The sequence below is a fragment of the Mirounga leonina genome, unplaced genomic scaffold (genome assembly GCF_011800145.1).
Source record: "Mirounga leonina isolate KUSES-001 unplaced genomic scaffold, KU_Mleo_1.0 Mir_94, whole genome shotgun sequence".
Taxonomy (NCBI): domain Eukaryota; kingdom Metazoa; phylum Chordata; class Mammalia; order Carnivora; family Phocidae; genus Mirounga; species Mirounga leonina.
The window spans coordinates 46,937,888-46,963,210 of NW_023270855.1; the positions used below are offsets into that span (position 1 = coordinate 46,937,888).

General features: G+C 53.0%; 1 protein-coding gene across 1 annotated transcript in view; it reads left to right on the forward strand.

The window, feature by feature from the left end:
- CPAMD8 (C3 and PZP like alpha-2-macroglobulin domain containing 8) overlaps positions 1 to 25,323 on the forward strand; it is a 72,942-nt gene that overhangs the window by 21,112 nt on the left and 26,507 nt on the right. The window contains exons 13-22 of the mRNA XM_034997547.1: positions 2,788 to 2,916; positions 7,083 to 7,266; positions 8,334 to 8,506; positions 9,102 to 9,251; positions 9,614 to 9,775; positions 11,590 to 11,732; positions 15,124 to 15,186; positions 20,702 to 20,933; positions 24,583 to 24,736; positions 25,111 to 25,241. Of these exons, the coding sequence (XP_034853438.1) occupies positions 2,788 to 2,916; positions 7,083 to 7,266; positions 8,334 to 8,506; positions 9,102 to 9,251; positions 9,614 to 9,775; positions 11,590 to 11,732; positions 15,124 to 15,186; positions 20,702 to 20,933; positions 24,583 to 24,736; positions 25,111 to 25,241 (1,521 nt within the window). The remainder of the gene's footprint in view (positions 1 to 2,787; positions 2,917 to 7,082; positions 7,267 to 8,333; positions 8,507 to 9,101; positions 9,252 to 9,613; positions 9,776 to 11,589; positions 11,733 to 15,123; positions 15,187 to 20,701; positions 20,934 to 24,582; positions 24,737 to 25,110; positions 25,242 to 25,323) is intronic.

Below are 25,323 nucleotides of genomic sequence, written 5' to 3' on the forward strand. Positions count from 1 at the left end.
TCTTTGATGGGGAGTTTGGGGGATGGATAACCAGCCCATCCCAGGGCAAGATGGGAGGTCAAGGAGAGGTGAGGTCTTCTGGCTCTGCCATGCTGAAGGAGGCTGGCCCAAAGGGATTTCATCATGTGGACTCCTGACTTTGAAGAGGGTCATCCGGGCTGCTTCTGAGAGGGTGGAACAGCATGCAGAGGCCCAGAGGCCCTCCATCGTCGTGTAATTGGGTCCTGCAAGGCCCAGCCAAGCTGAGCCCTTCAGGAAGATATGGAGGAGGGAGCTGGTGGGGTGCCCCTGACCTCACACGGGTGCTTGGGGCTTACCCAGAAGGCAGCATCAGGGGGACAGAGTGATCTGATTTTGGATACCCAGCAGTTGCTCCAGTGACCATAATGGGGGGATACCTGGGGGTGGGAGCACAGGTGGGCAGACAGGAGGTGATGACAGAGAGGTGATGACAGAGAGGCCACTGAGCCTGGAGCTGTGAAGGTAGAACGGGCAGGACATGGGGTCCCATTGTCAGGGGAGGGAGGAGCAGGAGTGATAGAAGAGGGTGTCCCAGCTCCCCCCACCCCTGGCTCTGTGACGGCCCCACGGGCGCTGGATGGCAGGGGAGGGGTGGGGGGCCACCTAGAGTAAATGTGTAGGTGGGAGCCAAGGACACTTGGGGTGACTGTGTCCTCTGTGGGGCAACATGTCCTTAAAGACTTTTAACCATCCAAGTTGCAAGCTCGAGGGTCTCCAGGCTACAGCCCTCCAACTGGCTACAAAATCATTATTACAATTACAGCTTTTTTTTTTTAATGATCAAAAGTCATTCCTTTATTTCCATTAGTCCCCTAGCAATTAAGTAGCAGCAAAGCCCTGAAATACTACAAATACCAGAATTAGCTGAAAAATTTTCTGTCTCATAGATACATGTCTAAAAATGAGCTTGTCCCAAAAATGTCACTTTAACAGAAAGATATTCTGTTTCTGTTACTAAACACTGCTTAGGAAAAGGTCTTTAATTCTCTTAAACACAAAACTAATTATAAATATTAATTATTTTTACTTTTTTACTTTTTAATTTTTTAAAAGATGTATTTATTTATTTTAGAGAGAGTGCATGAGCTGGGAGGAGGAGCAGAGGGAGAGGGACAAGCCAACTCCGTGCTGAGCGCAGAGCCCGATGTGGGGCTCGATTCCAGGACCCCGAGATCATGACCTGAGCCAAAATCAATTCGGACGCTTAACTGATGGTGCCACCCAGGCGCCCCTAATTATTTTTAACTGAGGTGTAATTGACACATCGCTGTGTGTTTGTTTTGGGCGGACAACATGAGTCCGTATTTGCACGTGTTGTGAAACAGTCACCACAGTAAGTGTGGTCAATGGGCACCACACATCGTTACACATTTTTCTTTCCTTATCATGAGAAATTTGGAGATCTACTCTTAGCAACTTCCAAATATTCAGTACAGTATTGTTAACCATGGTCACCACGCTGAAGATGCCATCCCCAGGGCTTATTTTTTAACTGCAGGTTTGTATGTTTGGCAGTCACAGTTTTATTATAGCGATGTGGCAGATTAGGACCAGCCAAAGAGAGCAAGGGAGGGCTGCCCGGGTGGCTCGGTCGTTAAGCGTCTGCCTTCGGCTCAGGTCATGATCCTGGGGTCCTGGGATCGAGCCCCGCGTTGGGGTCCCTGCTCAGTGGGGGGTCTGCTTCTCCCTCTGCCGCTCCCCCTGCTTTTGCTCTGTCAAATAAATAAAATCTTAAAAAAACAAAAAGAACAGGGCAGAGGGAGAAACCTGGGAGGGTCCCCCATTTGAAGCTTCTCGTGCTGTCCCTGAGTCCCTGGGACACCCTACCCTCCCGGCTCGCGACGTGTGACGTGTGACAGTAGCCACAGAGAAGCGCCAGCCAGGGGCGTGCTATAGGCATGAGTCCTTGGCTCTGCGACTAAACTCCGGTTCTAGCCAGAGCTCCCTCCCCGGAGGTCCGGCTGGTAGCACGAATCTCGAAGCCCCAGCCCCTTGTCCCTGTCCTGAGTCAGCTTGGCAACACGTGTTACCAAGACACACCGTGAATAACAGACACGCTCGTCACTTGGGAGACCTCAGGGCTTTAGAGGCTACCTCCCAGAAACTGGGGACAAAGTGGGCCAACGTCTTTATTCTTGATCTCACAGAAGTCTTCGATCTGCACCTCTGGCCTCTCCCTTGTGTTGCCCTGTAGTCTTTCAGCAGCAAGTGAAGGGAACAGGCTCAAACTCCAAGGGAGCAAAAAGCAGTATAACAACCCCCGCGGGGCTTGGCGGGCATGGAGGGGAAGGACTTGAGCTCAGGGAGCCGCAGGGTCCAGAGCCCCGGGGATGCTGTCCAACACAGCCACTCCTTCTCCTGTCCACCTTCTCTGTGGTCACTTCCAAGGCCTGTTAGCCCCTCTGAGAAGCCACGAGGGCCACTGGCAAGCCAGAGAGAGAAGGAGGGAGAGAAATGGGGATGGGGAGGGCTTCCTAATATGCCTGTGATAGAACTCTCTCTTGGTGGCCACATGAGTCACCTGCCTCTGCCTGAGCCACCCCCTTACACCCTGTGACCAGTCTTGGCCGCTTGCTTCCTGGAGCTGGGGAGCAGTGCATTAAGGCACATTGGACCGCAGTCTCTGAGAACTGGGGAGAGGGGTCCCCAAAGCCAAATTGGAACATGAGAGGGTCTTGCTGCAGGCCAGGGCAGGCAGAGGCATCCCCAAGACCCCCTTCCTCCACCAAGCACCCAGGCCTTGACCAAGTACCCTCTTTTCTTCAGACCAAGGTGGTAGCATTCAATGGAAAGCCCGTGGGGGCCCAGTACCTGCCCAGCTACCTGTCTCTCAGCAGCTGGTACTCCCCCAGCCAGTGCTATCTGCAGCTACAGCCACCTTCCCGCCCCCTGCAGGTAAGGCTTTCAGGTGTCCCCCCCCCCTTCCCCGGCAGGATGGGCCCCGAAAGCCATGAGCACGCACCTGGCATCTGCTCGTCCCCCAGCAGGGCTGAGGCTGGTACTGAAGCCGGAGCCCCCATCCCTCCAGCACGGGGCGGGGGGGTTCCTCGCGATGAATGCCCGTCATTTAATTATAGTGAACATTTAGGCTGTGGCCCCGGTGTTTACTATGATAAACCTGGCCCTCGGGGTGCAGTCGCTTGCTCCCAGGCCCGAGGCGGGACCCCTGCAGTTGGCCCAGCTTCCCGCCGTCTGCAGCTGGCACTTGCTGGGCGCAGGCACCGGGGTTCCCCGGCCGACGCTTGCAGACACAGTACAGAGATGAGACAGCCCCCCAGAGCTGGGTCTCGTGTTCCTTCTTCCCGGTCTGTTCTTCAACAATCCCGCTTAAGTAAGATGCGCGGAGATGTGTGTGGAGATAGGGAGCTGTAAACATGGAGTAGAAAGTGCAGAGAGTTCCTCTGGACCCCCTCTCCTCTGCGTGCAGTGTTCCTGAAGATTAGCAGCTTGCCTTCGGGTGGCACGCCCATTACGGTTGATGAGCCAGTGTCCACGTGTCCTTATTGGCTAAAGTCTGCAGGGTATGTTAGGGGCCTCTCCTGCTACTGCAGATTCCGTGGGTTTGGACAAACATATAATGACATGCATCCAGCATTATAGTATTGTACAGAATGGTTTCACTGCCCTAAAAATCCTCTGGGTTCCCCCCAACCTGTTCATTCATCCCTCCATACCCACTAGCCCCTGGCAACCACCGATCTTTTCACTGTCTTTATTCTTCTGCCGTTCCCAGAATGTCGTATCGTGTTGGGAGAAGTGAAAACCCCTGGGGTTGTTTGAATCAGAGGCACAGTTTCAATAGACACGCACAAAGGAAGTCAAGTCACGAGATTTATTTACAGATCGCAGAGTGGGGTGGGCGGGTGCCCAGTGAGCTGGGTCACCTCCATCCCAGGTCACAAGCGAGCAGGAGACAACAGGGCAGCAAGCACCTGTGACTCATAAGGTGGTTGAGGAGGAGGTCACTAACATTTTGGGGGTCAGTGCTAAGTGGTTATTTTATTTTAAAGATTTTTATGTATTTCTTTGTCAGAGAGAGTGAGTGCATAAGCAGGCAGAGGGAGAAGCAGGCTCCCCGCTGAGCAGGGAGTCCGATGTGGGACTCATTCCCAGGACCCTGGGATCACGACCTGAGCCACAGACAGATGCCTAACCGACTGAGCCACCCAGGCGTCCTGCTAAGTGGTTATTTTAAAAGACATGCGAGGAAAAGTGAAGCAGAAACTTGTGGCCAGAATCCTAAGCTCGGGTCCTCAACCCAATATCCAGACTCAGGGTGTGAGCAGCTTGTCAGGGCATCAAATGCCCAGGTAGCAACTCAAAATAGCAGTTTTCCCATCCCACGTATAGAGTCGTCCCCCCTTATCCACGGGGATACATCCCTGCCTCCCCAGTGGCTGACCGAAACTGCACATAGTACCAGACCCTACTTAGACGTTCTTTCCTGTACATACGTACCTATGACACAGATTGACTTATAAATTAGGCACAGTAAGAGATTACCAACAATAATTCATAATAAAATAGAACCACCGTAATAATACACTGTAATAAGAGCCACGTGACTGTGCTTTCTCTCTCTCAAAATACACCGTACTGTGCCCACCCGGCTTGTGATCACAAGGTGATGGAATGTCTACATGAGGGGATGAAGTAAGGGGAATGACGAAGGTGTTGTGATGTGGCGTTAGGCTGCTTCCAGACCCCCGTGGATGGCGGGTAACCAAAACCACGGATAAGGGGGACTGCTGTAGTTGGAACCGTATGGCACTTAGCTTTTTTTTTTTTTTTTAAAGGTTTTATTTATTTGACAGAGAGAGATACAGCGAGAGAGGGAACACAAGCAGGGGGAGTGGGAGAGGGAGAAGCAGGCTTCCCGCCGAGCAGGGAGCCCGATGCGGGGCTCGATCCCAGGACCCTGGGACCATGACCTGAGCTGAAGGCAGATGCTTAACAACTGAGCCACCCAGGCGCCCCGGCACTTAGCTTTTTCACATTGCTTCTTTCTCTTAACAACACGCATCGAAGGTTCTGCCTTGTCTTTCCGTCATATGGTGTGGACGAATGGTGGTTTGTTCACCCCCTCATCTCTTGGAGGATAGATGTATAATAAAGCACCCTGTTAGCTCCCTTAGCTAGAGGCTCCCCAACATTGCTCCCAGGCCTCACCAACCCCGTAAGCCTCTGGCATTCCCTTTCTGAGAGCCGCGGCCCGGACCCGAGGCGGCCAGGGATGCAGCTCAGAGGAATCCTGGCGCCGGGTCTGCCCGTTTCGGGGGCTTAGCGGCCCTCTGCAGGGGTTATGAGAATGAGAAAGTCATTCGAGATTGTGCCTGGCTTGGCTGAACACGCTGTTCTTGTTGTAATTAATGCTATTCAAGCAGCAGCGTGTTGTGGGGATGCTGGCCTTGGCTGCCATCCCACGGGGGGCGGGAAGGAGCCCTGTGTCCCCAGCCGCTGGTACTGCAGTTCCTATTAGGCAGGGACTTGGTTGGGCCACTCGGACTTTCCCCTCGGAGGGACATCTCCATCCTGCCTGAGTCGGCCCAGCAGGCTCCAGCCCCTCCCCCCGCGACTGTCACCGAGGGGCCCTGGGCGCAACCTCAGGGCATTGAGACAAGAGTGGCCGTGCTGGGTCCAGCCTGGGCTCTGTGTCAGGCTCCTTTACCCTTCCTCCAGCTCCGAGGCGCATGTAAGGGGGAGCTGCTCTGTGAACGGGGGCTGGCAAGCCAGTCTTTTAGGATTGCTGTGGTACCATGGGGTTCGTTCGTGAAGAGGAGGAAGGTTTTGCTCTTTTCTTTTTTCCAACATCTGAAACGCAAGGGAACTTTTGTTTATAGGTGTCTTTTTATAAGGTGAATATTTACAAACTTAGAAATCGTAAAAAACGGTAAAACCATGTGCCTTTCACCTAGATTTATGAATTAACATTTTGCCTCTATCCATCCATCCTCCCACTCAACCAGCTCACTCAACCAGCTCACTTGTCCACCTACCCACCCAACCAGCCATCCACCCATCCATCAATCCACCTAGCCATCCACCCATCCACCCACCCAGCCATCCACCCATCCACCCATCCATCTACCCATCCATCCATCTACTCCTTTAGACTTTTTTTTTTTTGCGGCAACATTGGAAAATAAGTTACAGATATTATGATGCTTCACTCTTAAATACTTGATCATAACATGTCCTAAAAATAAGGACATTCTTCAGCATGATCTCAAGGCTCTTGTCGCATCTAAGAAAATTATGTTAAGATATTGTTTAATTCACAGGCAATATTCCGATTTTCAAAGATGTCCCCAGGGTGTAACTTATGTCTTGCGTGTGAACAACCCATGCACGTGTACATAATCTCATGCACACAAGTAAGCGTGCAACCATCTGCATGTGCCTATGGGAACGCGCGTGCACGTGTGCATGCCTGCATTTCATTCAGGATCAGTTTACGTGTTGCGTTTGGCTCTTCTGTGTCCATAGTTGCTCTTGATCTGGAACGGTCCCTGCCTCTGCCTTTTCATTGCCATGATGTTTGTGAAGAATTCAGGCCCGTGGTCTTATAGATGATCCCACATTCTGAATTAGAATCAGGCAGAATTGCTACGTATGTGCTGCTCTTTTGGGGCCCTGGCAAGAGGCACAGATTGAGGACACCCCACTCTTGCTGGAGCTGATCATATCCTTGGGTTGGGTCTGATTCCTCCCCAGCTCTTTCCCCTTGCAGGGGAGGCTGCTGAATAATGGGGGTGACAGTCTGAGGCTCATGCCACAATGTCCTTACCCCCAGCAACCTCCCCCCCTCCCAGCATCACTGACAATCCTGGCTGTAATCCCTTATCGCCAGGGGGGCTGCGTGATGGTGGTTCTGAATTCTGTCATTCCTCTGAATTCTGTCATGATGCCCCGTTCTCAGCCCTGAGGCCAGCGCCCCTGCCCAGCCATGTCCTGGCCTCCCTGTGGCCCCAGAGCAGCCGTCTGCCCCGGGGTGGGCTCTGGCGTTGGTGCCAGGCCATGGGGTGCCAGGCAGTGCTCCCCATGCTGCATGTCTCCCCCAGGTCGGAGAGGAAGCCCATTTCCCCATGAAGTCCACGTGTCCCTGCAACTTCACCCTGTACTACGAGGTGGCTACGCGGGGCAACATCGTGCTCTCGGGCCAGCAGCCCGCGCCCCTCACCCACCAGAGAAGCAGGCGGGTGGCCCCAGAGACACCCATTCGCTTAATGCACCTTTCGGAGACAGGTGAGCCAGGCCACTGACCGGAGTTCCTTGTTCCTTCTGAACCACTGAGACTGGGGCGAGTCACCCCGGAAAGGAGGGGGAAGCAGGGCTCAGCCCGGAGGGGGTGCCTGCCTCGGGGCGGAGGGCACATGTCCCGGGCAAGATGGGGCTCGGGCCAGGGGGCGGGCAGTGACCAGCTGCTGGAGGTGGCAAGGTCCTCCCCAGGCTGTCCTCACTGCCTGTCTGCAGGGGGACAGGGGTGCGCTGGCCCCCATCGGACTGTGTTGCCATCTGCCAGACCAGAACCCCTCCCACCTAGGAGTCCTCCTCCTCCTCCCTCTCCTCGACTCCATGTGCTTCTCAAGAGACCCACCACCTCCCCTGGGTCTTCCTTAGCCTCCTCTTGCCTCATAGCCCTTCTGCCTCAAGCAGGATCCCCACACTGGGCGGGAGGCAGGGGGACACTTGAAGGCAGGCCGTTTGTGGTGGGGCCCTCCTGTGCACGGCAGGGTGTGGGGCAGCATCCCCCGCCTCCACCCATTCGGTGCCGGCTGCCAACAGCAACCTATCCACGCAGTGTGACAACCTAAGAAGTCTCCAGATACTGCCAGTGTCCCTAAGGGGAAAAGTCACTTGTAGGTGAGAATCAGAGATAGATAGATAGGCAGACAGACAGACAGGGTCCCTCTCATGGGAAGGCAGAGTTTCCCACGCCGCGCACTACTAACGTTTGGGGCTGGATCATTCTCCCTGTGCTCTGTAGAGTGCTGAGCCGCATCCCCGGCCCCGCCCACTAGATGCACTCCCAAGTCGTGACAGCCAAAAATGTCCCCTGGGGGGCAGCATCGCGCTGGCTGAGAACTGCTGGCAGGCATAGTGCTTTGGGAATCCTACCCCCGCATCCTTTTGGGCTTCCCTTCCCTTCTAGGTGGAGTAACAGGGGATGTGAGTATCTATGGATCACTTGCCTGGGGCCAGCACCTCCCCCTGCGATGCCACATGTCACCCCCAGGGCAGCCTGGGGCATTGGTGGTCCCATTGTGGGCTGCTGGGTTCTCATGCCTCTCCCCACCTTTGACTTGTCCTAGAGCCCCCTCCTGCCCCAGCAGCCGAGGTCAACGTGTGTGTGACCTCCCTCCGGCTGGCCGTGAGCCCCAACATGGTCCCCCTGGGCCGCCTGCTCGTCTTCTATGTCAGGGAGAATGGTGAAGGGGTTGCCGACAGTCTCCAGTTTGCTGTTGAGACCTTCTTTGAAAACCAGGTAGAACATGGGGAGCCGGCGAGGGGAGCAGGGGAGGGGTGGGCAGGCAAGCACCATCCGGGGTGTCTGTGTCCGGGGCACAGCTGCCCCTGGACTTGCAGAGGGTGTCACAGGCGGGACTTTTAAGGGCCGCCCTGCCTTCAGGAATAATAGCAACATAAGTCGCATCTTTATGCTCCTCTGAAAGTCCCCCAGAGGGGGATTGCATTAACCCCACCCAGGGAAAGCAGCCCGCTGTTCTCTGTCTCCACTGGGTTCCAGGCCTAAGGGGACACTGCTCCTGTCCCCAGCAGCGGGTTCAACCTTCTGCCCCACCCCGTCCCTGCATCCTTTGAAACTGGCTGCCACATGCCCTCAGCCGGTGGCTGTCTCCCCATCCCTCTCCTCCTCTCCCGTCCTCCGCACAGAATGTTCTAGTTGCCCCGGCCTTTTTCCTGTCACTCTGCCTCCCGCCCTTGTCCTCGCCTGGGCAGCAAGGCCAGGGTCCCCCACTGAGCTGGCGAGGACCAACTCTCGTTGGCAGGTGGAGAGGGTGGGTAGGTCAGTCGGGAGAGGTTGGCCAAACTCCCGATTTCTCCGCTGTGTTTGGGTCCAGGTTTCACTGACGTATTCGGCAAACGAGACCCAGCCCGGGGAGGTTGTTGACCTGCGGGTCAGGGCTGCGAGGGGCAGCTGCGTGTGTGTCACGGCAGTGGACAAGAGCATCTACCTGCTCAGGTCTGGGTTCCAGCTGACTCCGGCCCAGGTGCGTAGGGGCCCTCTGGCGCCAGGGTCCAGCACCTCCACGGGGGGCTCTCGCTTTCCAGTAAGTGAAGGGCCCCATGTGAGTCTAGGTTCTTTCTCTCACGGGTGAACCCAGTCCTGATGGTTGCTTTGGTGAGTTGAAAGATCTTGGGGTCAAATTCATCAGACTCTTGCAATATAACATTGTCCAGGTCCTACCTCTCCAGCCCCTCTGCCCGATGACACCAATGCCCACCCCCAAGATGGTCTCCAAGTGATATACATGAAAGGAGGTGGAAATAGGAGCATGCCAGACCCCCGAGAGCCAGTTTGGGTTGACAAGAAACCTCCAGTAGACCGGTCCCTATTCCCCTTTGCCTGTAGGTTTTCCGGGAATTGGAAGATTATGATGTTTCTGATGCCTTCGGGGCATCCCGGGAGGATGGGTCCTTCTGGTGGGCTGGACTGGCGGCCCGACGACGCCGGCGCTCTTCCATCTTCCCGTGGCCCTGGGGCATCACCAAGGACTCCGGGTCTGCCTTCACTGTAAGGACAGGTGGTCTAAGACCCACCGCCCCCTTCCAAGTGCCTCTCACTTTGAAACAGACGATCTCGGGGATACAGACATGGTCGGGGGGACATTTCCAAACTTTTATTGGGGCAGCACTAATTTTTGATTCTCTCCAACGAGAGCTCATAAGTGGATCCTCCCGATTTGCAAGGCAGACGAGGTGTAGAACGTTATGAGTGTCGGACTGATAACTTGAACTTGGGACGAAGCAAAGGCATCAAGGGTGCTTTGCTGGAAGGAAAACCTTCACCCTGAGAGCAGACAGCCGCCCACCCCAACATTCGTAGCTCACATCCGTGCTCCTCCTTCCTGGCTGTGGGGGCCGGGGGTCCCAGGGGGTGCAGTAGGTGCAAGCATTGTTCTAGATCATGCCAGGAGCCCACATGAGCAGGCTGGCGATCTCCACTCGAATGCACCGCCCATTTGTGGGTGCTTTTCATCCCAGTTTTGAAATCATTTAAAATGCATCCTTTTTCTCCTGTTTTTATTATGGAAGACTTTCAGACATACAGAAAAGTTGAACAAATTAACAAACACCTATATACCCACCACCTAGATCCCACAATTAACATTTTGCTGCAGTAGCTAAAAAATACATTACACATCTATATCTGTCTGTATCTGTATTGATACGTGTATCTATATCTGCATTGGAACAGATGACGTTTCAATGACACATTTGTTGAACGCCTGGCAGCTTGAACTGAGCCCTGGCAGCTTTTGGAATTAAGAGGTGATGCCTCTGAGTCCAAGCAACTGACTTTACATTCCTTGTTCCCAAAGCAGAGCGGGGCTTCCCTACAATCGAGTGGCTCCCAGCACTTTTTAAAAAAATTTTATTTATTTATTTGAGACAGAGCGATAGAGAGTGAGCACAAATTGGGGGAGGGGCAGAGGCAGAGGGAGAAGCAGACTCCCCGCTGAGCAGGGAGCCCGAAGTAGGACTCGATCCCAGGACCCTGAGATCATGACCTGAGCTGAAGGCAGAGGCTTATGCGACTGAGCCGCCCAGGTGCCCCGCTCCCAGTATTTAACACAGTGATGAAAGTAGTAACAGTCACAATTGCAGTCATCTGTCTCTGGTCTAGATCAGGCATGGTGCCAGCTGATTTTTTTTATTGTGAAATTCACAATTAGCAGAAATAACAAAAAAATGAACCATTTTATTCATTTATTTATTTGATAGAGAGCACAAGCAGGGGAAGCAGGAGAGGGAGAAGCAGGCTTCCCGTCCAGCAGGGAGCCCGATGCGGGGCTCGATCCCAGGACCCCGGGACCATGACCTGAGCCGAAGGCAGACGCTTAACTGACTGAGCCACCCAGGCACCCCAAAATGAACCATTTTAAAGTGGACAGTTGGGTGGCATTTAGGACACTCACAGTGTTGTGCAACAGCACGTCTGTCTAATTCCAGAACATTTTCATGACCTCAAAAGGAAACCCCGTCCCCATGAGCAGTCACTCCCTCCCCCCTCCCCCCCGGCAACCATGAATCTGCTTTCTGTCTCTGTGGATTTGCCTGTTCAGGATGTTTCACATAAACGGAGTCACACATGTGGCTCTTTGTCCCGAGCCGCAGATGCACTGGTCTCCCCGCCGCTCTGCCCTGCGTGGTCACTGGGTCCCATGATCCCCTCAGCCTGTGTCACCAAGCCCAGAGCAGAGGACTGACTCCCTCAGAGCCAACGATACAGCGGTGATGTCGGGCTGGTAGCCCCAAAGTGGTGGAACTGTTGGGGCCATCACATCCGCTTGCCCACCGGGGTTCTGGGCATTGTCTATTGCTTAGGAAACGGGCCTGGTGGTGATGACCGACCTGGTGAGCCTGAACCACCGACAGGATGGCGGCCTATACACGGATGAGGCTGTCCCTGCCTTCCAGCCCCACACAGGAAGCCTGGTGGCAGCGGGCTCCTCCAGACAACCCCCCAGGTAATTGCCGCCTCGAGCAGCGTTGTCTGACCTCATCCTGTGGACACTGGGGGCTGGATCACTCTATGTGGCGGGGCTGTCCATGCGCAGTGGGTGCTGAGCGGCATCGCTGGCCTCCACCCACCTGATGCCAATAACACTCCTTTCCCCTGGTTGTTACAACCGAAAACGTCTTCAGATATTGCCCAGTGTCCCCCGAGGGCAAAGTCACTACTAACCTAGTGGGGTAGGGAACCGACCACTTCAGCCCCCCTCCTCAGTTCCTGGCCACACTCGAGTGTGTAGGGGGCTGGGGGTGCAGAGGGAGGAAGGTGCATCAGGAGAGAGCTCCCTGGAACAGAGGGTTTGGGTGGGGAGGGAAGCTGGAGTTTGACCCTCCCTCTCCCAGGGACTGTACTTAGAAAATTCTTTCTATTATCTCTTTCCTCCACCTGTTCCTTCCTCTTCCTTCTCCTCCTCTCTCTTCCCTTTTCTCCTTCAATTCTCTGCCTTTTCGAGTTGGACACCGAGTAACGCTTTTCAGTCTCTTATTTTAACTCTACACATTTAAGCCTTTTGAAGGTTATGAATTTTCCTCAGAATGCTGCTCTGGCAGCTCCTGGGTCGTGCCATGAAGTGTTTCCATTGTTGCTTGGTTCCAAATGGGTGCTAGCTTTCTGAGCTGTGACTTACCCAGAAGTGGACATGTTTTAAACTTTCAAAGTGATATTTTAAATTATTTTTTCATCTGTTTTATAAATTTGTATCAAACATGCATTATGACTGGTGAACGTGGTCTGTATGTTATCCATTGTTTAGTTCTTACTTTGAAGACTTTTTGTGTAGCCAGTTTTTGTAAAGGCTTGTGTCTTCTTGAAAAGAAGATCCCAGCCCCCATCAATTCGGTACAAGGCTCTGTATGCATACTTTAGGTCAAGCCTATTGATGGGGATGCCCAAATCCTCCATATTCTTGCTCACTTCTTGTTTGTCTGTCTGTTTGCTAACTTATCGATGACTGAGGGAGACGGGTTCACATCTCTCCCTTAGATCTGTGGCTTTGTCCCTGGAGTCCTGGAAAACTTTGTTTCACAGGAGGTGGTGTTTTTCTCCTCTCTCCTGTCTCCCCTCCCTTCTCTCCCACCCCCTTCTTCTGCTGCCTGTCTTACTCCCTTCTCAAGCCCAGCTCTCAGCCAGCTAGCTGGGGAAGGGGGAGTGTTCTAAAGACCGTGGCTCTCCACTCTTTCTGGCTTTAGGGGCTGGCATGGGGGAGGCAGGCCTTGGCTTTACTCCCTCCTGCCCACTCCTCCAAGAGGGACTCAGAACCAAGGGGCTGGGGCTGGGGTCTGTGTGGTCAGTAGTGCCTCAGGATCTGGTCTCTCTGGAGACCTTCAAGGTGGGCCCCACACTCCTCAGCCTTTGTGCTGAGCCAGAAGTGGCCCAGGGGACCTCCCACCCTGGCAGGCCTGTCCACAAAAGCCCTCTCCATCTTTCACACCCTTTCTGTCTAGATTGAGATTCCTGGATACTTTGTTCTCCTGGGTTCTTCCTGCCTGGGCTGCACACTTAGCAGGAGTGTGGCAGGCCCTCGAGGGTCCTAGTTTCTAAACTCCAAATCATGGCATGGGCAGACCAGGGTCCCCACTGGGTACTTTGGAGGCATATGGAGGCATTTCTAGCATGTGGTTGGGTGAGGGCCTCCACCCACCAGACACCACCTCGGGGGCCCTGACCCTGTCATGTGCAGGAACCCCAAGAGCTTGGCCTGGAGTGGGTATGAAAGTAATTTTCTGAAACCCCAAACCACGAAGGCAATTGTAAATCCCAGTGCAGAGAGAGGCATAAGACATGCCTTTAAAAGGAAGTGTCCCTGCCTTTTTGTAATTGGTTCACACATCCATATCCTGAGGACAAGATCTTTTTCTTAACCATATGCAGTGGTTAAAGTTTTTTCAAGCAGTGTGAAAGTTTTTGTAATTAAATGTAAGTCTCTCTCCTGCCTCTACACCCTCCATTCCCTTGTTTAGAGGCAACCATGGTCAATAATTTCTTAGATATCCTTCTAGAAATTTTCTGTGCATATACAAGGATTTTTTAAAAGATTTATTTATTTTAGAGGAGAAGGAGAGCACGAGCAGGAGGGGCAGAGAGAGAGGGAGAGAGAATTCCAAGTAGACTCAGTACTCAGCATGGAGCCTGATGCAGGGCTCGATCCCAGGACCCAGAGATCATGACCTGAGCTGAAACCAAGAGTCGAATGCTTAACTGACAGCACCACCCAGGTGCCCCTAAACAAGGATTAAAAAAAACAAACAAACAATGAGAGAACACTATAATACTGTTCCAAGCCTTCCTTTTTAAAGTCAACAATAAGTCTTGGAGACCAACCCATCTCAGTATACCTGCACTGACCTCACTCTGCTAGACTGGCATGTAGCATCCCATGGCATGAATGTGCTACCAGCTGATTAACCCAGTCACCCTCTTGATGGAGATTTTTGGCTGTTTGCTGCCACGAACCAACCCATTTTTCTGTCCTGGCACTTGTGTCCATGGGTATTTCCAGGGTGCATTCCTTGGAGAGATACTGCAGTTTGAAAAGATGTGAGCATTTTTAATTTTGAGAAGTTTTGCCCAATTTCAAGTAGGGCTTGTTTTTAATTATTATTTTTATTTTTAAAGATTTTATTTATTTATTTGTCAGAGAGAGAGAGATTGAGTACAAGCAGGGAGAGTGGCAGGCAGAGGGAGAAACAGGCTCCCCGCTGAGCAGGGAGCCCGATGCAGAGCTTGATCCCAGGACCCTGGGATCATGACCTGAGCCAAAGGCAGATGCTTAACCCACTGAGCCACCTAGGTGTCCCATTATTATTATTTTTTTAAGGAACAAGACAGTCCCTGAGGAAGGTGGGGTGTGAGGCTCCTGAGGATGAACCCGAATGGAAGGTGCTCTTTAGGAAACAGGGAGGGCTGGGGGGTGGTGGTGGATAGCTCAATGTGATGGTACAGAAAAACATGGCAAACCCAGAGGGGGGAAATTAGCAAAGGGGAAGACATGGCGGGGGGGGGGGTCCCTGTGACCCTTCTTACCTTCTAAATTCAGGATGTGAAGTGCCACTGTTGAGTTAAAGTGATTCTGTCAAACCTTTGATGCATCACTTCTATGAGTCCTCATCAGGTAGAATGTTAACCCTGCCAGGTGAAAGAACTAGAACTAGCACACTCCGTCCTAATCAAGTAGAGTGTTAATTGACAGCCAAGAGAATTAAGCCATGACACCTAACTGAGTCCAATGTTAACCTTTCCAGGTAAGACTTACTATGTTACGTTCTACTTGGGTAGTTTACCTGCCAGGTGACAGAATTAAGGTATGCCCCATGACACTTTCTCATTTCTTCTTTAATTTTTCATAGAGCAGAGAAGACGAAAAGGACCTTCTTCCCAGAAACATGGATTTGGCGTTGTCTGAACATCAGGTACAGAGAGCTTTTTTTTTTTTTTTACAGTAAGATGCCATTTCTTTGCTGTGTTTGCGGTCTGACTCAGAGCCACTCAGGCAAATCTAGATCGTTCCCAGTGGGTTTGCTTTCAGATCTGACATCAGCATCTGAGTCAGACTTTGGGCATCCTTTTCCAACACATAAAACTCAACACCATGAAGTCAGCCCCAAATCCCGCTGCAGCCTCGGACATCTGCTCAGGAAATATGAAATGCAGGGTCTTCGTGCCTCTTATGACTCCCACTTGGGGTAACTCTATCCGCTCTGTTTGCATAACGAGCTCATTAAAACGATTACAGTTCCCTGGAACATGAACTTGACCCCGCCCCCCCACGCCTCCCTCACTCCTCAGGGGCCTCGGGCTCCTGCCCACAAAACAGACTGCTTTTCTCAGCATATTTCCTTTCCACGTTCCCCACCCCCCCCACCTTTTCAGTTCTTTCTGAAGAAGCCCTGCTGTGCCAAATTCCTGCCAGATGCTGTTGGCTTTTTTTTTCTTTCAATGCTTGGTGACAGAATACCAATGGTACTAGTAAAAGGTCATGGTGGTCTGCCCTGGGAAACTAGTTAGGCAGGAAAGATCAGATGCCCCCCGGGCCGTGGGTGGGCTTACTGCTGAGCTGGGCCCCACTTCCAGACACAAGATGCCATGGCATGCCATCATCACAGAACTGAGCTCCCAGCTGGCAGCTCCTCAGCCTAAGGATGTGTGTGTCCCCATTATGGGAAGACTTAACTCCTGGTCAGAACAGATCCAGATGACTGCGTTTCATTCTAGGGGTCTAAATCTAAGATGGGCTGTCTGTCTGTTATCATTCAAATGTACCAAATGTATCTATTTTTTCTGGGGGCCAGATGTTTTTGGTGCCAGGTAATGTTTTGGGTACCAGGGTTGGCACCTTGAACAAGGTGGACGCTCAGGTTGCTTCCACCTTTTGGCTATGATAAATTACCCTGCTGTGAACACAGGTGTGCAAGTATCTCCTTGAGACCCCTCTTGCAGTTCTTTGGGGTGGATACCCAGAAGTGGAATTGTTGGCTCATATGGTAATTCTGTGTTTAATTGTTTGAGGAACCGCCATCCTGTTTTCCACAGAGTCTGCACCATTTTACACACCCACTAACAGTGCACAAGGATTCTTCTTTGAATATTTGATAGAATTTGGGGCACCTGGGTGGCTCACTCGGTTAAGCGTTTGACTCTTGGTTCTGGCGCAGGTCATGATCTCAAGGTTGTGGGATCAAGGGATGCGGGAGCCCCGCATCAGGCTCCACGCTCGGCTTGGAGTCTGCTTAGGACTCTCTCTTCCTCTCCCTCTGCCCCTCCCCCTCCCCCCTAAAATAAATAAATAGATCTTTAAAAAAACTTTTTTAAATGTTTGTTAGAATTCACCAGTGAAGCCATCAGGTCCAGGGCTTTTCTTTGTAAAGAGATTTTTGGTTATTGATTCAATCTCCTTGCAGGTCTGTTCAGCTCTAGGTCTGTTCAGATTTTGGTTTTCTTTATAATTTGGACTTGATTGGTTTTGCATTTCTAGGAATTTGCCCATTTCAGCTAGATTATCCAAGTTCTTGGTGTACAATTGTTCATGTATTTTTTAATAATCTTTTTATTTCTGAGAATGGGTAGTAATGTCCCCACTTTCATATTTTAGTAATTTGAGTCTTCTCTCTTTTTATCCTTTGTCTAGTTAAAAGCTGGTCAGTTTCATTGATCTTTTCAAAGAACCAACTTTTGGTTTTGTTGATACTCTATTATTTTTCTGTTCTCTATTTTAGTTATCTCTGCTCTAATCTTTATTATTTCTTTCTGTTAGCTTTGGGTTTAGTTTGTTTTTCTTTTTCTAGTTCTTTAAATTGTGAAATTAGGTTGTTTATTTGAGATCTTTCTTCTTTTTTAATAGGTATATAGCTATAAATTTCCCCCTTAGCACAGCTTTTGCTGCATCCCATAAGTTTTGATATGTTATGTTTTGTTTTCATTCATCTCTGGGTATTTTAAAATTTCCTTTGTGATCTCTTCTTGGATCCATTGGTTAATTAAGAATAAGTTGTTTAGGGCACCTGGGTGGCTCAGATGGTTAAGCGTCTGCTTTCGGCTCAGGTCATGATCCCGGGGTCCTGGGATCGAGTCCCGCATAGGGCTCCCTGCTCGGCGGGGAGCCTGCTTCTCTCTGCCTCTGCGTCTCTCTCTCTCCCCCTCTCTCCCCATGAATAAATAAATAAAATCTTAAAAAAAAAAAAAGAATAAGTTGTTTAGTTTCCACAAATGTGCAAATTTTCCAGTTTTCCTTTTCTTACTGATTTCTAACTTTGTCCCATCATGGTCAGAGATAATACTTTGTATGATATCTACCTTTTAAAATCTACTGAGACTTCCTCTGTGGCCTAATACATGGTCTGTCTTGAAGACTGTCTCATGTGCACTGGAGAAGAATGTGGGTGCTGTTGCTGGGTAGAGTGTTCTATGAATGTCTGCTGGATCTAGTTGCTTTATTGTGTTAAGTCTTCTACTTGCTTACTTATCTTCTGTCTGGTTGTTCTATTGTTCAGAGTGGAACACTGAAGTCTCCCAACTATTACTGTAGGGCTATTTATTTCTTGCTTCAGTTCTGTCCATTTATGTATGTATATATCTCAGTAGTCTCTTATTAGGTGCACACATGTTCATAACTGTTATATTTTTTTTGTTGTACTGAACTTTTTATTAACATATAATATTCTTCTTGGTCTCTTGTAGCCTTTTTGGACGTAATGTCCATTTTGTGTGCTCTCAGGATAGCTGTACCTGCTCAGTCTTGGTTACTACTGACCTGGCATATCTTTCCATCTTTTCACTTTCAACCTATTTTTGTCTTTGGAGCTAAAGTGAGTCTCTTGTGGACAGCAGATAGGTCATGTTTTTTAATTAACTCTGTTGATCTCTGCTTTTTGTTTGGAAAGTTTAATCCACTTACATTTAATATAATTACTCATAAGGAGGGCCTCACGTCTGTCATTGTGCTCTTTGTTTTCTCTGTGCCTTATAGCAGTTTTGAGATGGCAGCACAGGGCAGGGACCTCGCTCAGGGTACATGGTGGGGATCAGAGACAGCATCCTGGTTCCAGCATCCAGGATGTTCCATCCTCGGCTATGTTGCCCACCTCCCCTCTGTGAGTTTTTGGAGTAGTCGCAGTGCACCATGCAGCTCCCAGTCCATAGCAAGAGCCCAGCCAGTCTGGTAGGCATCTCTCATTCTTGTGGTTGTTTCATGGTTATTTCAGGCATAGGGAACAGCCTGAGCTTGGTGAGCAGAGGAGGGTGTGGTGTGGGCATAAAAGTGGCAGGTAACCCTGAGCAGTTGGGCAAGGCTCAAGGGTCAAGATGCCACAAGGGTAGGATAGTTTGGAGCCTTCAAGAGTTCAGCTGAGCTGGAGAGAGGGAGAGCTGAGCTGTCAGGTGTCAGAGTGGCCAATTCAAGCAATGACAAGGAGCCATAGTGAAAGTAATGGTGGAGCCTTTCATCTTTACTGTGACCATATAGCCTGACTCCCCCTATTCCGTTTGCCCCACAGAATGTCATACCTTGCAGGTGGATCAGACATGGGGTTGTCTCACTGCGGAGGGAGCCTTGGGCAAAAGGCTCTGACAGTTTTATGGACCCTGGCATCAGAGAAATGGAGGGAGGAAGACTCAGAGTGGGAAAGTACTGGGTGCTGAGCCAAAGTGGCGAGAAATGCCTTCGAGATTTCCTCCCACTGATAAGGAGACCTTGGCAATGGGTCTTCAGACACCTAATGACCTTGGGGCCCAGGCAGGTCCCTCGCGACACACAGACCTAGGAATGGAGGCAGTGGGGCTGGGAAGGCAGAGCATGGCTGGTGATCCCCTTCAGAGGCCACAGTTCACTGGCTATGCCACTAGCCTGGTGTGGGGAAGGCAGCGTCCCCTGACGGCTGCCAGGGAAAGCCTTCGTAATGGCCTGTGGTCAGGCCTAAAAGAATCACACAAAGGGTTTTTAACTGGGAGTCGGGCTCCACAGGAGTCTATGGGACAGGGATGCCAGACCAGGAAGAGTTGATGTCCCCTGGGTGGGGGGTGGGAGGGTGGAGGGCAGGTTGGTGGCACTCAGTGTCCATGGAAAAGTTGGCTGTGATCATATGAAGCTGACAAATGTCTTGCCAAATGGGAAGAGGCCACCTGAGTTGTCACGGGTGATAGCATGTGATCCTCATAGAGGGGAGGATGGAGGCCCCAGGTCCTGGGGGGTTGCTGTGTGCCATGGGCTGGCGTGTCCGGCCGTCCAACGAGGGCCACCTGGTCAGGCTCTTGAGAAGCAGACCGAGGCCAGGCAGGTGAGTAAGGAACAGCGGGTCCCCTGCTAGGCATGGAGCTGTCTGGGCTTCACTTCTCCGCTGGTCATAGGTTTTCTCCTCCGAGGACTCTTACACCAAATGCTAAGATAAATCTCAAAAGGACATCCTGGAAATGCAAAGGAGACCACAGAGTTTGTCTTCCCGAGCTGTCCTAGAGTGATCAGGGGGGCCACTGGCCAGGGGCAGGGGAACCTTGGGCGGCGAGAGCCGTATGAGAGAAAGAGAACATGAGCCATACATGTAATTTCCGATTTCCCAGTGCTGAGTTATTTAAAGGGCAAAAAGAAACACGTGGAGTGCACTTGAATCATATATTTTCTTTAACCCACTGGATATCCCCCAATAGGATCGTTTCAACAGGCAATCGATCTAAAAATTCTTGATGATACATTTTATGCTTGTTTTGCACTGCGTGAGTTTCCTATACTGTCACGAAGTGCCACAGACTGGGTGACTTACAACAACAGAAATGTATTCTCTCACGGTTCTGGAGGCCAGACGTCTGGGATCCAGGTGTGGGCAGGGCCACGCTGCCTCTGAAAGCTCGAGGGGAGAATCCCTCCGGGCCTCTTCCAGCTTCTGGGGGCTCCGGTGTCCCTCAGCTTCTAGCTGCACCCTTCCCATCTCTGCCTCTGTCTCCTTCTCTGTTGTGTCTGAAGTTCCTTCTTAGAAGGATGCCCGTCATTAGATTGGGGCCCCACCCTCCTCCAGCCTGACCTCATCACTGATTTCATGTGCAAAGATCCTGTTTCCAAATAAGGTCACGTTCACAGGTACTGGGGGTTGCGGCTTGGACATACCTTTCTAGGAGACACAAGCACGCCCCAAATGACCGGTCCCCTCAATTCAGCGTCTTCCCCCCCTCCCCCGAACTGGGCGGGGCGTGCACAGCCAGAGTCAGCACGGCTGAACCTACGTGGCGGGTGACCCTGTGTCCACAGCTGTCCCGAGAGCCATTCGTGTTTCTGATTACATGAGTTGGGGCCGAGGGGCGGCTCTCTCCTGTCACACGCCATATGGTGCCTAAATGCTTATTTCCCAGCTGCAAGGACCGCCTTGCTGCAGTCCCCCAGTCCCGCCTGGCCACCTCGGCCCGGCCCTGGAGAAGGGCCCATGGTTGTCCATCTTCCTGCAGTGACCCGTCCGGCGAGGAGACGCTCAGCATGCAGGTCCCGGACTCCATCACCAGCTGGGTGGGTGAGGCTGTGGGTCTGTCCGAGGCTTGGGGCCTGGGTGTCGCCGCGCCTGCCCTGCTGAAGACCTTCAAGCCCTTCTTTGTCGACTTCACGCTGCCCCCCTACGTGGTCCGCGGGGAGCAGGCCAAGATCCCCCTCAGTGTCTACAACTACATGGGCGCCTGTGCCGAGGTACTAAACCCGCCCCCTCCCCCCAGCCTTCCCTGTGCCTGGGGGCACCCGTGATCTCAGGAGGCAGGGATGAGGGGGGTCAGCCTGAGCGGCTTGGAAGGGGACAGAGCATCTCTGTAACGGGGCAGGGGGTCGTGGGAGGTGCAGCTGCTGTGTTATCAGGGAGGCAGGGGCCGGAATCCTGGGGGTCCGCAGAGCAGGCGCTCACCGTCCCTGGTTACACTTGCACACTCGCCCATGTGGCCACGCTACTCCACACGTCGGTGTTTCGGTTTCCACAAGCGTCAGGCACAGAGGAGTCACGGCGGTTATGGGCTGCGTGGGTTAGCACCTGCTGAGAACAGTGTCCACGGAAGGGCTGCAGACCCTGCCGATGCCCCAGGGGCCGAGCAGCGGGGCCCGGGGCTCCTCCTGGGAGGAGGTGGAGAAGGCGGCTCTCTCAGCCTCTTGCAGCTGCCTGAACAAAGTAGCCCGAGCTGGGAGGCCGAGAACAGCGGAAGTGGATTCTTCCACGCTTCTGGAGGCCAGAGTGCAAGGTCTCGGTGTGGGCCGGGCCGGTTCCTCCCTGAGGCTCTGAGGGAGCTCCCTCTCATGCCTCCTACTGCCTGGCTCCGGTCTGTCTCCACGTCGCCTTCCCTCACGTGTCTTCCCTCTGTGAACGTCTCTGTGTCTGTGGGTCCTCTTCGAAAGATCCCAGTCCTATTGGAGTAGGGTGGGCCCTAACCTCATTGTAACTTAGTGACCTCTGCAGAGACCCTGTTTCCAAATAAGATCGTGTTGACAGGTGCCCGGAGTTTAGGACTTCAAAATATCTTTCCGGGAGCCACCGTCGAACCCATACAGCTACCCTGAGGGGGTGGGCTTAGGGCTGATCTTGGAGGCTGGGGAGGATTTCAGACCCTGGTGATGAGGAAGGACAGTAGGTGAGGGGGGGCCTGTGAGACCAGGTGGGTGCATGATGGGGAAGGGGGGGCCGGGGTCTGCGTAGCAGTGAAGCTTGGGGAGGCTAGGACCACTCGCCCTCCGCCACCTTTGTGATCCTTGAGCGCTGGCTAGGCCTGGATGTCAGCTGGTGGGAGGGAGGAAGGGAGATGGGGAGGGCTCTCCAACGTTAGGGTTAACCCCCAGGGCTGAGGGTTGAAAGCTGAGGCTGTGGGCGGAGGAGTGAGTGGGGTGCAGGATCAGGGGTCCAGCTGGGAGCAGGCCTGCTCTCTGCACGTCTCAGCTTCATCCCAAAAAGCCACACGCTGGGGACATGGCTGACTTCCTCTTGGCCCTGCCCAAGTGCGTGGGGAACCCCAGGGCCATACCGAGGGCAGAAGATGTAAGCTGCAGCCTCAACCAGACACCGTGGAAACTAAGAGATTTCACCCCGCCCCCGAAGCCTAGATTTCCGTTTTTTCCTGAAAAAATGAGGAAATTGGAATTTGCTGCCTGGCACGGCGCCCAAGACTGCTGGGGGTCCTGCATGTTCACACCTCGCTGCCCCCAGAAGACTGGACTTTGGCTTGGCATTTCTATTTACGGCCTCAGTTTGCCTCAGTTTCCCTATCTGTAAACGGGGCGTGAGAACTCACCCGGGCCCTGCTCACCCCCGCCGGCTGCTTCTCTGGGGCAGGAGGGAAAGAGCAGACGCGAGGGCCCCTCGTGAGTCTCGACGGGGATGGCTGTGGTCTGTGATCATTTCTGAGCCCGGCCCGGAGCGGGGACAGCAGACATTCTGAGTCAGGCTCAGAGGGGGACCTGGAGCTTACATGAGACGTTTTACTCCTTGTTTTCCTTTGCAAATGCTATGCATCCACTGAATGATTTCATCTGCCCGAAAGCGTGTTGGACGCAATGGTGTGTGACAGCCGCGAGGCTAGTAAGGGGGTTCTCGCCCCACCATCTGGCAGGCACAGTACGAGTCTGACGCTGATGTTTGCACTTGACTTTCCTGCTGGTGTCTCTCTTACTCTGTAGAAGAGCCGCACATTAATGTACTGTCACCTAGGAGCTTCTTGTCCCTTGAGCCTTTAATTAAAGGAAAATGTCAACTGGAAAAAAGAAAAAAAAGCAGTCCGTGCAGATTCTGAAATAGGGATGAAACATCCAGAGACCACCGGTAAGGAGCTCCTTGGTGCAAAATGCTGGCGATTCTCATTCATTGGCACTCAGAACCAGTGTGTGCTGGGCCTCGTGCAGACATCAGAAGACCCCAGGGCCCAGGACGTGGGGCCCGCCCGCACCTGACCTCGGAGCGCTGACACCGCTAACCCGCCGGCCTCAGGATTCTGCCTGCACAGATATCAAGCAGCTGCCTGGGCCTGGGAGAAAGGGCTGTGGATGGAATCGTTCCCAGATAGGAAACTCTGAGATGCATCGTTACATGTCCAAGGTCTCCCAGAGTGTTTGGGGCTGAGCTGTGTTAGAACTGGGTGTTTACAGGGAGCCAGGCAAGCCGAGGGGGACATGTGAAATAGGCTCAGAGCAGGCAGCCCCGAAGCCCCGTGCCTGTACGATCCATCCTCTGTCATTCTTTTTATGTAGTGTGTAGCCAGGAGGAATAGGACCCCGCTCTTAAAAAGCCAGAATAAGTGCAGACTGATCCCTGATCTAGAGGGTGGTCCCCCCAAGGGAGGGTCCTCACCGAGTTGGCAGGCAGGACCCTCAGGTGCCCATTTTAGCTCTAAGCACACCCTGGTGGCTGCTTCGTTACACATCCCCAAGGCACCAGGGAAACAGACCCATTTACCCCCGTCAACATGGACAGCTCGTCATTCCACCCAGGACCCGGAAAATACGGCTCACTGACGCTTGGCTCTTAAGTCTCTTCTTTCCTCCCTGGAAGAACTCAGACTCAGAGGGATGTGGGAGCTCCTGACACACCCTGCATCGGCCGTTCACACTCGGGTCCAGCTGGGCTTGTCCTGAGGCAGGGTTCAGATGCTCTGTCACACCTGCCACTAGATTTTTTTCGTGCCCTTCCCTCCACATCACACGTGCCTGTGTGTGTGACTTAGACGTGTTGATCCTCTGAGGCCCAGAGATCCCACGTGTCTTCTTCGGCCTCATTACTTTAGCTCCTAGTAGGGCGCCTGCACCCACTAGGTGCTTCATATATGCTGATTGGGCAAATGGATGTGGACCAAAGAGCCTGTTCTAGATTGGGAGGTATAACCACACATGCACATAGAGACACTCACGTGCGCGTGCGTGCACTCAGGCACTGTGCGTGTGTATATGCGTGCACGTGGGTGTGCATGGACCACACTTACACACACACGGCACACGTGTGCACACACACAGAACTCTATTATTGACACTGTGGACCTCAGAGGTGGGACAGAGGGTCAGAAGAAGTGCTTTGCGGAGCAGCAGGTGGAGAGGTCCCTCCCCTCTGGTGCCCGGGGTGGACGCAGCCGGAGAAGCTGCCCTTGAATGCACCTTGGTCCTGAGGGGAAGCTGCCTCCATGGGGAAGTTGGGGGGCTGAAATAAAGAGGGGGCTCCCAGCAAGACAATGGTGAGTAGCTGGTTCTGATTAGAAATGGAAAGGAGGCCTTTCCAGAAGAGCACGGCTTTTGGCGAGGGCTGACACGGTGGGCGGTGGGACATGCTGGGAGGGCACCCATATTCCGGGCACCACGAGCGGCATCCCGCCCTCTGCAGGTGTACGTGAAGATCTCAGTTCCCAAGGGCATCCGGTTTATCGGGCATCCAGGCAAACGCCATCTGACCAAGAAGATGTGCGTGGCCTCTGGGGAGATGGAGCCCGCCTGGGTGGTTCTGTCCTTCAGTGACCTGGGACTCAGTAATGTCACAGGTGAGGTCCCGTGCTGCCTCAGGCATCCCCCCTCCGGGCCACCAAAGGGTCCACGTGCTGAGTCCAGGCACAGGTGAGGGGTGGGCGGGGCAGTAGATGAGGTCAGAAGGGCAGCTGGGGAAGCAGGCCAGTGGGATGGATCAGGAGGTCAGGACTGATGTAGACGTAGGGGTAGGGCGGGGCGGTCCCCCGGGGTGGGGCCTGAAGCTTCACCTGGAGGGAGCTGAGCTTAGGTGCCACACCAGCCTGGCACACGTATGTGCACATACATCTGCACATGCAAACACTCGGGCCGAGGGTGAGGGACGATGTGCCCCTCCCCCCGGGTGGGAACCTGTTCTGACCGAAAGCACTGAGCGCTCAAATCTCCGCAGCCAAAGCCCTCGCTTACGGAGAAACAAGCTGCTGCCGGGACGGGCAGTCCATCAAACACTTGGAGGAGAGCTTCGCTGACAGGCGGGTCCCCGCCGGGAGGGATCACATCAGGCGCAGTGTGATGGTTGAGGTAAGCCCATGTCCTCGCTGAGGGCCCTTGGCCAGGGCCATCAACCATGGGGTGGGAGCCTCGCTGGAGTCTGTGATCCCCG